This window comes from Zophobas morio, unplaced genomic scaffold (genome assembly GCF_036711695.1).
Source record: "Zophobas morio isolate AGI-343-1 ecotype UQ-CSIRO unplaced genomic scaffold, CSIRO_AGI_Zmor_V1 ptg000021l, whole genome shotgun sequence".
In the NCBI taxonomy this organism is placed as follows: domain Eukaryota; kingdom Metazoa; phylum Arthropoda; class Insecta; order Coleoptera; family Tenebrionidae; genus Zophobas; species Zophobas morio.
In genome coordinates, this window is record NW_026972126.1 from 15497119 (window position 1) to 15510616 (window position 13498).

The 13498-nt window shown below is 35.2% G+C and overlaps 1 protein-coding gene across 1 annotated transcript; it reads right to left on the reverse strand.

The window, feature by feature from the left end:
• Positions 1–4510: 4510 nt before the first annotated feature.
• LOC135132962 (facilitated trehalose transporter Tret1-like) lies at positions 4511–5931 on the reverse strand. Its single transcript, XM_064061182.1, has 2 exons — positions 5863–5931; positions 4511–5814 (listed from the first exon to the last, which is right to left on the reverse strand). Exons 1-2 carry the CDS (start codon positions 5924–5926, stop codon positions 4511–4513), a joined length of 1368 nt encoding a protein of 455 aa, XP_063917252.1. The 5' UTR covers positions 5927–5931.
• Between the last annotated feature and the right edge of the window lie 7567 nt (positions 5932–13498).

The window sequence follows — 13498 nt, forward strand, 5'->3', positions numbered from 1 at the left end:
GGCGGCAAAATTTAGCAAATTTCAAAGGCATCTTGATATACGACCTTTTATAATCGCCTTGTGTATTTAGGTACATTTGTGGTGTTTTGTGGTATACACTATTAAATAAAAAATAAAATATTCAAATATTAACCGTTGAAAGTAACCAGTTTTATAAAGTGTGCGATTAGGAGTAATATTTTGTAAACTATCTAAGAGTAAATGACTCAGTAAATAGAAACACAGTGCAATGACACTACTACGACGTTATCCCCACGACACTAAAAATATATTCAGTCTAACCAGAGATGACAGTGAAATATTTGTACAAAGAAATAACCTTTTTCACAGAGCGTTATAAACACAATTATTTATTCTTAACAATACATAAAAACGTACAAAATAAAGCACATTGTAATTTTTTAGAATTAAAAAATGAAGCAGCTTTTTTGATATTTGCATTATCATCGTTGTTTTGTTTTTACTATTGTAGTTTATGGTCAATTATGATTATTAATTAACAGGCAATACTTTGGTTATTAAAGAAAGATATGTGATTTTTAAAACCAAATGGATTAAAGTAATGTGGTGTCCCGATTCGTAAATTTAAATGTCGCGCTAAAAAAATCAACGCCGCCCTTTAGGTTGGTAGTTCTGAGGAATTTGTAGGACAGCGCAGATGGTTTTTAAGGGTCTCGACGCCATTTTTGCTGTGGGACTAAAAATCACGTGTGTATAAACAGAGAGGGTACATAAATTTTTGTTTGTGATTTCACAAAAGGGGCAAATGTTTAAAGAAAAATGACTCGCATTCGATGCGACTGTCCCCCTTCAACGAGTATAACTAGTGGAATCAAAAACGAAAGTGTTGTAATAATTTGTTACAGGTTTAATTATCTTCTTACAGCTTGAATTTGAACATTTATTCCCTAATCAGCTATTTTGAATTTGATGGTATTTAATATGCGCCTACTATGTTTATTACATAAGTGCTTCATTTGATTAAATCATCAACTTGAATTAATGCATAATTTAACATGATGTAAATTTTTTATTGTTGGAAAGTCTTGATATAGGTTTGGTGGTAACCAAATCCGAATTCAAATTTCGCGCTGAAAAACAAACAACGGCGCGAAATTGCATTTGAATAATTTGAATTTGAAAAAAAAAATGAAGAAAATCGTTAAACATAGGCAACCATGTGCAAGTTTAGTTCTTTTCTGGTAGCTGGTAGCTCCTCTAAGGGAATTTGGAAAGTATCTAGTGAGAGGGTTGGTAGAAGTTGACTTATTTGCTAGAGGGGTGAGATGCGTCACTGTTGTTTGTTGGGTGTAAGTATAAGCACGCGGTAAGGAAGCTAGATTAAGTTTAGTTGGTTTAGTAGTTAATAAAAAGGAGGAGTCTGTGTTTAACGAAAATTAATCGAACCGATGACGACGCCACAGTATCCCCAACAAGCATAGCTAATTATTGCTGTATTTCTTCAAGTAGAAATATGCGAATTTTCGATCGACGCTAACACGTGATGTAAATTTGTTTTATTGTTTGTAAATTAACAGGTCATGTTAGGATTTTAATCGTTACTGGTTCTAACCTTAGATCATATAATAAATAGATATCAATACTCAAACTGAAAGCTGTGACTAGACATGAAGCTATCTGTTGTCGTTTTCTACGTCAAGGGGAGTAGTATAGTGCTATCCTTGTGTGATCACCACATCTTCATCTTTGTTATATGCATTTCGTCTGTATATGTCTATTTCACCTCCATTCTTGTACCGCACCACCGCAACAAATCGCTTTTGACAGATGTTTCTTCTAACCTCTTTTTCAAGTTCTTGTAAGAAAAACAATTTTAGAATTTAGAACAAAGATCCTATTTTACGTAATGTATTCATAACGGATAAGAATCGCTGCCCAATAATTTACTATTCCTTTCGTTATCTACCGTGAATTATTTATAAAATCAAGCTGTCAACATCTTTCGTACGAAGTTAGTTCATACATAGTTCCTAAAATTTAGGCGCGCAAAATTCAAATAGTGATCAGGCAAGGATAGCTTCATTGTAATACCTGTATGCACAAGAGAGATGTGTGACAGGAGGATGTCGTCACAGGCTCTCATAGGGATGATCTAAGGTTCTAACGCAATTTAACAGTCATGAGATTGTTCAGATAAAGCACTTACTAGGAGATTTTATGAGATTCTCTTAGTCACTTAGTAAGGACCCATTCTTTGTTTATCAAATTATAAATAAGGTTTTTGAATGCTTATACTTCAGTGTTACATTATACCAATTTTTAATTCCTCCTATAAGATTGCTAATAGTTCATTTACGGCAGTTAAATTAACCTAACGTTGTCCCACTCTGGGATAAGGGCCGTTGAGAAAGTGTGGCATAATTTAACTTCATGTAAATTCTTTGTTTGAACGATTAATAAAGTGTGGCATAATTTAACATCATGTAAATTCTTTGTTTGAATCGTTGGTAAAGTGTGGCAAATATTAACTTCATGTAATTTTGTTACCTTTGCAATTTTTCACCCCATGCAATTTTTGCTCTATCTCGCAATTTTAGCCTCAGTATTTTCTTTGCTGTATAATTTAAATTGAATTGCTCTACAGTTTCTAACCTCACGTACTATTTTTGTCTGATCACGTTTTACTTCACACCAGACTTTTTTGTGGACAAGTGGACAGAGAGTAATTGATTACCATTAAATTATTCCAAATGCCATATTATGACTTACACTAGAAGACTAAGTATGTTTCATTTTGATTATTCTATGTCAGGTAATGCGTTAAAAGTACTTAATTGTGTAAAGGACCTGGGTGTTATATTTGATCCAAAATTGAGTTTTAAGCACCATATTAGTGATCTTCTGTTTATAAATCTCTCCGCTTTGTAGTAAGAAACTCGAAAGACTTACGTGATATAGACTCCTTAAAAATACTGTATTGTGCAATAACCCAGTTTACAATGTTCACACTGATAGCTTAGAAAAAATACAAAGAAGATTTCTAAAGTATGTTGCTTATTTAGTCGATGAAGTTTACCCTCCATGCGGGTATTCAAACGATCTTCTACTTGAAAGATTTGAAATGGTCAGTCTTTTGTCAAAGCGCAGCTATATTTTTATTTAACATAATAAACACTATCATTGATTGTCCTCAATTGTTAAGTCAAATAAACATCCATATACCTAAATTGAATATAAGAAATAATAGAACGTTTGAGCTTCCTCAGATATGAAATTTCCTCGTCTTACTGTCCATTAGTAACGGATAACTTTCTCTTTACTGTCTTTATTAATCTCTTTTTTTTTTAGTTTTTTCTTTTTCTTACTTCTTTTCAGTGATATGGGTTTGGTAACTCAGTAAGTGGGCTATAGCCTGTTGAGTTATCTTTTTCAATAATAATAATAATAATAATAACAATAACAAACCTTTGCTGGCTATTTATTTCAACCGCGTAAATATTTTGTTAATTAATGCTTCCGTCATAAATTGTCTGATGTCAAATCTTAATCTTAAATAAGAATTCTTTGCTGTTTTAAATTCACGAGAATCTATGGCGAATTTAAATGTTGCTTACTGCTCTTTTTGAAGCTTTAACACTTGTTCGGTTGTAGTTTAAAAGGGAATTAGGGCAAATAACAAAGAAACACGTGGCGGAAGCGGAGTGCGCGGTTCCTTGCCGAGCTGGCGGTCGCGTCATCTGCACAAAAGATGCAGATCTTGAATAGAAGTCAGGGAGCAGTCGGGATTTCCAACCACGAATTTGCGACCGTGACGGCCTGTTGGCGCGGCCCGTTTATTCGTTAGATAGAGGGGTGTTGGGCGGCATGTCGTGGGTAGGAGAACAGCCACAACCAGGAGCCCCAAACTCCGCTCGTGCCACAACGCCCCCACGGGTGATTTTGCTGTGTTCTAAACTAAATTTGGGGTCATAGGCATCCACGAGGAGGCGCTCTGGTGCCTCTATTTGCATCCAGTTACTTTGCTTTAGATTTTTTCTTTGTTTTTATTAAATTTGTGATATTCAACTATTTGTTAATTATGCATTGATCCAGAACGTTCAATTTGAGTTCATTTCAAGTTAGGCAAGTTTTTTTTGTGGCTGAGAACTAAGAGGTCTTCAACTTGCGCAACTTAGTCGCAGTTTTTTTTTGTTTTTTTTGTCAGTGGAGGAATAAAAGATTTTGTGTCCTCCATGTATTTGTGTTTTATTTAGCGGTACTCCACTACTCTGTTATTAGCTAGATACTAGAGTGTCAGCGGCATTACCCCATTGGAAAATTTTTCGGCTTCTGTAAATCAGTCGATCACCAATGATTAAGTGTTTAAAAGACGAAAGAATAGCCCGAAGACAAACAAATATAAAAAAGTCCAAATAAACGAACGCTTAACTGCGGAAGTTACCAGGAGAGGACAAGGATTAGTGACTAGTAATAAAACTCGATTAAGAAACTTAATATTTATTGTTTGTATAAATTATGTACGAACAAACCGACAAATAAAGATCGGATACTAACTTAAGTCTTTATGTATTTTGGTAGACTTGTGGTTATTTGGCACGAAAATGATCACAAAAAAGATTGACAGGCTGCTAATCGCTAGGAACAGGCAAAAAGGCGCCAAGAGACCTATTTGGTCGAACATGACTTGAAAGGTTTTGGTTATGGCTAGGGCTAGCAGGGAGTGGAGTACGACGAAGAACTGACCAACCACTTTTTTCGCTTCTTTGGGGAACAACTGCGGAATTAGACTAAAAGGAACGTTCCCTAGACCTACAGTGTGAACTACAATGAAAAGTAGCAAAACCACTAAGGAGGTAAAGTTCCAAAATTTTTCGTTGACGTTCTCAATAAGTACTACTATTTGGGCTAGCATGAGTAGCGACACCCCCACGCAAGAAAACAACAACACGTGTTTCTTATTATGGTTAGGAACACAAAAAATCCCATACACATTTGCAACAAAAAACGCAAGTATGTAGACTAGAGCGCATAATTCAGGATGGGGACACCCACAACTGGCAAAAATCATTTGCGTATAAACCAAGTTAGCGGGAGCTCCGGAGAGCTGCTGGAAGAATATTGTTCCAGCAAAAAGTAGCAAATTTTTACGCAGACTAGAATTTTTCAAGATATCACAATAACTGAGATCTGTATCTTCGCTAATAAGTTTCTTCTCGATCTTGCTTAATTCGTCATCCACGTTTAGATGCGGACTCAAAAACGATATCTGTTTACGAGCTTTGTCAATTTTGTTCTTCTTCACCAACTCTTGCGGTGGCACTGGAAGAAAAATCGTTACAAACAACACCAGGATCGAAATAACCAAGGAAATAATGCTGAATTGTCTGAAATCTACAAAGGGCCCGAAAGCGAATGCCAAAATTAAGCCAGCGAAAACGTACAGATTGATTTGTTTGGTTAAGAACACCGATAGGGAGTCTTGACAGACCTCACCAATGTAGTACTTCAACTGACCCGTGCCAAAACCATTCCCCGCTCCTACCAAAAAGCGGCTTCCGAGTAAGTAGTAGATGTCTCTGGCTTGCCACATCATGATCCAACCAATCGTCATCAAAGTGGCCCCTAGAACGATTCCATATTTGGCCCTGAGGCATCTGATGGTGGAAAAAGGGGTGGCAGCGGTATGACCGATCAGCAGAAACCCAGCAACCATTGCAGATTCCTCCATCGTGAACCGGATAAGCGCTATGGGGTCCGTCATCGTATCGTCTTCTTCCACTGGTTTGGTCAAAGTAGGGTAGTTCGGCGACGGCCACCCCGACATAATCCCAAACGGCAAACACATCAACATCGCTAAAACACAAAAATGATTACTTGTGTTGTCATGAATCCATCTCTTACCGCACACCGAAGGCACGACTTGCCACACTTTTCCTCTAAATGTCGACAGTGGTTTGGTGTCCATTTCCCCTTGGTCTCGAAGACGTATCTTTGCTCGGTTTCATTTCCAGTTGTCTTTTATTAGATTGTATTGTTTTGTTAATGATACGGTCTGCGGAGGACCCACAGATGTTAATAGTTTATTTTTCTTAATTACTTTTTTAATCCTTTTGTCGCGCTATCGGTTTCTAAAATAAATACGATGTGTTGGTTTAGCGCTCGCGAAAGCAGTGGTGTGTGAAAGATTGGTTTCAAGCAGCTGTCTCAATAGTGTCCAGTAATTATTGATTCGTCACATGGGCCAATTTTTTGGTGTTATAATTCAGAGAACAATTGTTTATTGCTGATAAATTTTCTTAAAACGCGCTACACGGTTCAAGATGTTATGGAAAAAATCGGGCTCTGATTTAAGCTTTATGACATGTTGTAAAATTTTGCGTCATAGATATTAATATTATAAAAATTATTGTTTATCAAAGGCTTTAAAAAAATGCAGCAGGGTAGAACTTCAACAGTTCATTATACTTACATTGTTAGTTGATGGCAAATATCAAATATTGATAATATTTTTAATTTAAGTGAGCCGAAATAAGTTTTCTAATTTTTACATTTATTTTAGTTTGCTAGTATGTATTTGAATGGTGTAATAAACTTTTTCCATTGTTGCTAAGTACTAACATACTGTTATGAAAGCTGGTTTGCCCCCGTACGATGTCTATGGATTTTCTAATACATTGCAGCAAAACAGCCTGGAAGTCACCGTGGCGTACTCCAGAACGACCTCGAAGCAGTAATCGTGAACTCTCCAGAAGGAACGTGGGGCTGCTTAAATAAGCAGATTGCATTGATTACACGAACAGAATTATTCATTATTACATTTTCGGTGTCTAGTTAGTCGTGTAATTTTGTATTATTAATTATGTAATTGGCGACGGTGTCTGGTGCAAGTCACATTAAATCGTCGTAGCCATATTAATTAATTATTTTCACGAAAATCTACGAAAGTTGACCATGGGCCCAAAGGTGAAGAAGGCCCCACTTACTGTTATGACAGATATTCAAAGTGCTGTGAATCAGTGTTTAGCGGATTTTTTTAGCCAAACAATTGTTAATTGTGGATGTGAAGTGGCTTTCTCTGCTTTACTTGAGGAAATTAATAGTTGTAAGACCTTAATTACAACTCAAAATACGATAATTTATCAGCTACAAAAAGATGTAAGTGCCCTAAAATTAGAGAATTTTAAATTAAAAGCGAATACTGCTAAAACCCCTAATGAAACTAATCATACGGTTGATAATCGCAGATCGTCATATTTTGTACAACAAAGTAATGGAAAAACCACGGATAAAAATTCTACTGTAGCACTCAATGACAACTTTTTACTATATCAACCAGCTGATTATCATAATATAAACATACATCGAGGAAGTGACCACAGGCGTTTGTCTAAATCACATAATACTACTGATACTACCACTACTAAGATAAGCACGTTACACGATGAAGATGAAACTTCGTCGGATGAACATGATCATGAAATTTTCACATCATTAGTTACTGCAGACATTCATCTTCCTCCTAAGGATGAAACCAGGAATACCAAACAAGAAAACGTACCTACAACTAAAGTAGCTGATGAAGGGACCGTCAGTTTTACTGAAGTGCAACACAAAAAGAAGAAAAGAACTCGCAACCTTCTTGCAGGAGCAGGTCAAGGAACAACATCGGGTTCCTTGAGAGCTATAGAAAAAAAATTCAATTACTTCGTAACTGGCCTTCACCCAGACACAACAGTTGACGACATTAAAGAACACCTCCATGAAATTGTTAACGTCGAAATCGAGAAACTAAACTTAAAAAGAAGTGAAAGAACTGCATCCTTCAAGTTAAAAATTCCATCTTTTGAAAAAGACAAAATATTGCAAGATACCTTATGGCCAAAAGGAGTAGTCATAAATAGGTTCTATTTCCCAAAAAAGGACAATTCAGTACAACATTTTTTAGACAAGAGAACAGCCACGAACACAATACTCGAAGAAAATTAGCGTCATCCTTGCATGTCAATGTTGATATGAGTTCATCAGTCAGGTACCACCAAAACGCAGTAGCCACAGGTTCTTTCAAGTGCAAAGAAGGTTGTGAATGTTGCTTCTCAATTCTGTTTTGGAATTCACAGAGCCTCCGTAATAAAATACCATCAATTGAAAGTTATTTAAATGATAAAAACTACGACTGCCTGTGCATTACAGAACATTGGCTTAAACATGAGGAATCTAGTATCATGAACTTGGATAATTACATTGTGAAAACGCACTTCTCTAGGCTTCATCATCAACATGGAGGTGTCATGTCCCTTCTTAATCCAAATATACTTTGCAACTCTTTAGAAAATGTAAGTTCGTTCTCTGTTGAAAAAATTTGTGAATTATGTGCTGTATTTATACCAATCGTAGATGTGATAGTAATAACTATGTATCGCTCGCCAAACGGTGACTTTAACAAATTTATCGACACTGTAGTAAACACTCTCAATGAACTACATGGTACATCCAAGTACATCATACTAGGTGGCGACATTAACTTGCTATTTGGTACACAACATGCAAAAGTATTATATTTTTGCAATTTGATGTGTAGCTATGGTTTACACCCTCTTGTAAATTTTAAAACTCGTAAGAATAACACCCTTGATAATGTGTTCACCAATCTTAGCAGTGAAAAAATCTGTGTAGGACCTGCCAACGTTTCATTGTCAGATCATGTAGGAATTTCTGTAAAATGTACTGTAAGGAAACCCATTTATAATAACTCCATTGTTCCAAAATATGTAAGGCCTATCACGCAAAAAGGGAAGATCCAGTTTTATAAGTTGTTAGATCAAGTTGACTGGAGATTTATCAATCTAAAGAAAAATCCTTGTGAGATATTCTCTATGTTTCTGGACAAGATCTTAATTCATTTTAATGTATCGTTTCCTGTTCGTAAACTTTTTTGTAAAAAAAGCAAAGTCCACAATATAATTTGGTTCACACCTGAATTAAAAAAAATGCGCGAAACACTTTGCTTAATACATGACGCTTACAAGTTACATGGCACATTACAACTGAAAGCACTGTATAGTGACTATAAATATAGATATGCGCAATCCATCAAAAAAGCCAAAATCAATGCTAACAATAATTTTATTAGAGATCATCAAAATAACTCTAAAGCAATGTGGTCACTAATTAATAGAAATAAACAGCGAACAATTCAGGAAACTACAGATTTATCACCTAATCAATTCAATTTTTTCTTTAGTAACGTAGCTAACAATTTAGTTAATTCTTTACCTCTTTCTAGCGTAGATCCAATAAATATTGTATCATCAAAAAGTGCAACATCCGTATCTTTTTCATTCGACGCAGTCAGTGAGGTACAAGTTCGTGATATTGTTAATAAGTTGAAAAACAAACGAAGTAAAGACATCTACGGGTTTAATGTGGAAGTCATTAAATCAGTGAAGGATATATTAATTCCACCCTTAACTAAAATAATTAATATATGCATAGCGAACTCAGTTTTTCCGAAATGTTTACAGGTAGCTTCTGTTGCACCTGTGCATAAAAAAGGGGATATCAACGACGTAAACAATTACCGCCCGATTTCACTTTTACCTATTTTTTCTAAAATTTTTGAAAGTGCGATGCTGGACCAAATTGTCAAACACCTGACTTTTCATTGCCTAATTTCTGACAGTCAATACGGATTCCGCAAAGGTCTGTCAACTGAAAAGGCCATTCTCTCCTTCATTAACAATGTCACAATGGCTTTTCAAAATAAAGGCTATACTGCAGCTTATTTTCTAGATCTTAGCAAGGCCTTTGATTGTATGTCACATGACATATTAATACACAAACTCTCGTGTTACAATTTTCACCCTACTGCCATAAAATTATTGCGATCATATCTTTCGGATAGAATTCAAATTGTAAATGTTGAAGGTGTTTCATCTGAAGCAATGAAATTAAATTACGGGGTTCCGCAAGGTTCCATCTTGGGACCTGTGTTATTTTTAATGTATGTTAACGATCTGCCTTCTTTTATGGCAAATTATTTAACTACACTGTTTGCAGATGATACTGTTATTAGTAATAATGTGACTTCTATGCAATCAATCGCCCCTTGTCTAGAAAACATCCACACTGAAGCTGAACTCTGGTTTTTAGCAAACAGACTCTGTGTGAACAAAGATAAGTCCTCCGATATGATTTTTAGTTTGAAGAGGGATTGTCCAGTCTTGAACAATAATCAAACAAACAAATTCTTAGGGATCATGGTAGATACAAAGCTATTATGGCAAGAGCACGGGAATTATATAGCAAATAAAATTTCCAGAAATGTATATTTATTGAGAAACTTATCGAACAATGTTGACTGTGAGGTTTTAAAAATTGCCTATTTCGCTTTAGTACAAGCTCACCTAACTTACGGCATATTAATTTGGGGACATAGCTCTGCAATATACAAATTGTTTCGACTTCAGCGAAGGGCGATCAGAATCATTGCAAATCTTGGATACCGGGATGACTGCAAATCGTATTTCAAAACACTAAACATATTGACATTACCATCTCTATATATTTACCATAGCTTAAAATATATCCTCCTGGAAATAGTGTCTTTTCCCACATTAAGCTCCTTTCACGACTATCACACGCGATCAGCTGACCTGTCGATTGAATATTGGCGGATTTCGCGCTGTAGAAATGCTATTAATTATTATTGTATATTATTTTTTAACAAGCTGCCGTTAAGTTACCGACAACTATCATCTAAGGAAGCTCTAAGGAAAATAAAATCATTTTTAATGGCAAATGCATTTTATAGCATTAATGAATATTTAGAGTACAATTTCAGTTTGTAATTATAGAAATATAAGTACCTTTTTGTATATTCTTTTTTTATGACGACTGTAACTTTTAGTTTAACACAATAAAACATTACTTACTTACTATTACTGAGAAATAAATTCTTGAGTTTTTGAGCTCTACCCCAAAAATCGAAATCTAATTATTAATTGCTTCTTGTTTTGTGTTATATGACATTAAAAGACAATTTATTATGAAAAAAAACTTTATTTGAACAAAGAACTAACAACATAACACAGTCTTTTTTTTACAAATTTTTAATACAATAGCATTAGTACATACATCAAGTGTTTGGTCCCGTATTACATAAAAATATAACTAAAATCCTTGAGGTCCGCCTAATTAAACATAATAACAATAAATATAAATGTTTAAGTTCTAGTTTTTGGAAAAACAAACCAATCGAACTGTTGCATTCAAAAACTGGTATAAGTTATAACTAATCTATTATTTTAATAATACTTGGTAAAAAAAGTCTAAAACAGACTGTAAATTTTTAATTTTTTTATTTTCGTTACCGCATCTTTACTGTGATAACCCAAACTTCCCGCTTTTAAATTGACCTTGAAAAAGTTTGAAAGGCCAGCGAAAAATTCAAAAATTCAAAATTTGGCGTTGGCTGTGATCATCTAACAAATGGGAATCTACGTTGTGTGTTTTTGTTTTTTTGAAAAGTGGCGGGAAGACGTTCTTTCATACAAGTGAGCATACACTGCGTGTGAGTCGAGAACGCAAGAAATAATAGACAAAAGTTTTTTTGGAGGGGCTAAAATGGTACCCCTCCTCAGCCCCAAAAACCCCCTATCGTATATTCACGGACATATTACATTTCAAATGAAACACCTCAAAAATATGAAAGAAAAGACACTCGCGAATTGACAGACATACACATATGAAAAACGAACAAACGCAAAATCCTATACATTTGTTTGGAATCAATGCAAATATTTGAATGTCACAAATTTAATAAAACAAAGCAAAATCTGATTTAAAGTAACTGGATGCGAATACACAAGTTATTACGGGCGTGTGGGGTCAAATTTTAAAGTTACAGCAGTTAACAGGACCACAACAAAAGTACCCTGGGGCGTTCTAGCACAAGCGGAGTTTGGGGCTACCGGTCGGGGCTGTTCTCCCCCCTCGACGGTGATTCTATCTATCGCAAAGCCTACCCAAACAGCACATTACACGTCTCTAGGACGAACATGCCGTCCGAAACTAGGCTGTTACCAAACCTGTGGACTTGTGCAGGTGACGCGATGAATCTCGCCAGCTCGACTAAGAACCGCACTTCGCTTCTGCCACGTTTTCTGTGTTATTTAACCTCCATTTCATTTTAAATGTTCAATCTCTATGACTCTGACATTAACAACAGTTGAACAAGTGTTAAAGTTTCAAAAGAGCAATAAACAACATTTAAATTTGCCATACAATCCTGTGGGATTTTAAACAACAAATAAATCTTATGTGAGATTAAAATTGGACATCAAATAATTTATACGATGGAAACATTCATCAACAAAATATTTACAAACAAAACTTAGCAAAGATTTATGAAACAATTGGTCTGGTGTGAAATAAACTTGTACAAATAGAAATATTATGTGAGGTTAAACTGAAGAACATGAAATTTACGTTCAATTAAACTTATACAACAAAGAAAATTACTGAAGTTAAAATTATGAGATTAGAGAAATATTCTATGAGGTGAAAAATTGCAAAGTTAACAAAATTTACATGAGATTAATATTTGCCACACTTGATCAACGATTCAAACAAAGAGTTTACATTTGTCAAATTATATGATGATCTAAGTGATTGGTTATTTAAAAAAAAAACTATTTACTTTGAGAGTTTAGAATCCCTCGAACTGGTTACCCCAACAACAAAAATATCCATTCATCGTTGCGAGGAAAAAGCGTCTCGGTGATGTAATTTTTTTATCGTTGCGAGGGAATACCTCGATGGTGTTATTAATCACTAGCGTTACGAGGACATGCCTCGATGAAGTAATCAATCTGTAGCGTTGTGAGGACAAGCCTCAGTGATGTGATCATGATAACAATGATAATAACGATGATAACCGCCTAAGGGAAGACATTATTTTAACCCCCCGCCAGTTCGCAGTATGATTTTGTTAATTTAACTGCCGGAAATGAACGATTAGCAATCTTGTGTGAAGAATTAAGAAGTGTTGTAATGTAACACTTACATATATGCACCCAGAAACTTATTCGTAGTTTGTTAAACAAAGAATTATTATCCTGACTTAAATGAATTTCATGAAATCTTCTAGCAAGTGGTTTATTTAAATAATCCTGATTGTTAAATCGTGTTAACACTAGCTGACGATTAAGAAAACTAACTTGATTGGTGAATTTACAAACAATAAAACAAATTTACAGCACGTGTTCCGCGTTGAAAGATGGCATGTTTTTTTGATTAAAAGCCGCAAGAATTAGCCGCGCGGGTTGTCGTCATAGCAGTTACGATTGATTGTCGTTAAACAAAGGCTTCCTCCCTTGTATTAACTACCAAACCATTTAAACTAGCTCTTACCACGTGTTTACAAAAACACATTCAGACTGTCGCTCCAACCACTAACAACCAACCCTTTAACTAAAATCCCCTAGCGCTACTAATTGTCCAACTATCCAGCAAGCGTTACCGTGCACCTGGTTGCCTA

Coding starts and splice junctions, on each gene's coding strand:
- LOC135132962 (XM_064061182.1), bottom strand. CDS start 5,926: ATGGACACCAAACCACTGTCGACATTTAGAGGAAAAGTGTGGCAAGTC. Junction 5,815..5,862: donor AGTCGTGCCTTCGGTGTGCG/GTAAGAGATGGA, acceptor TTTGTGTTTTAG/CGATGTTGATGTGTTTGCCG.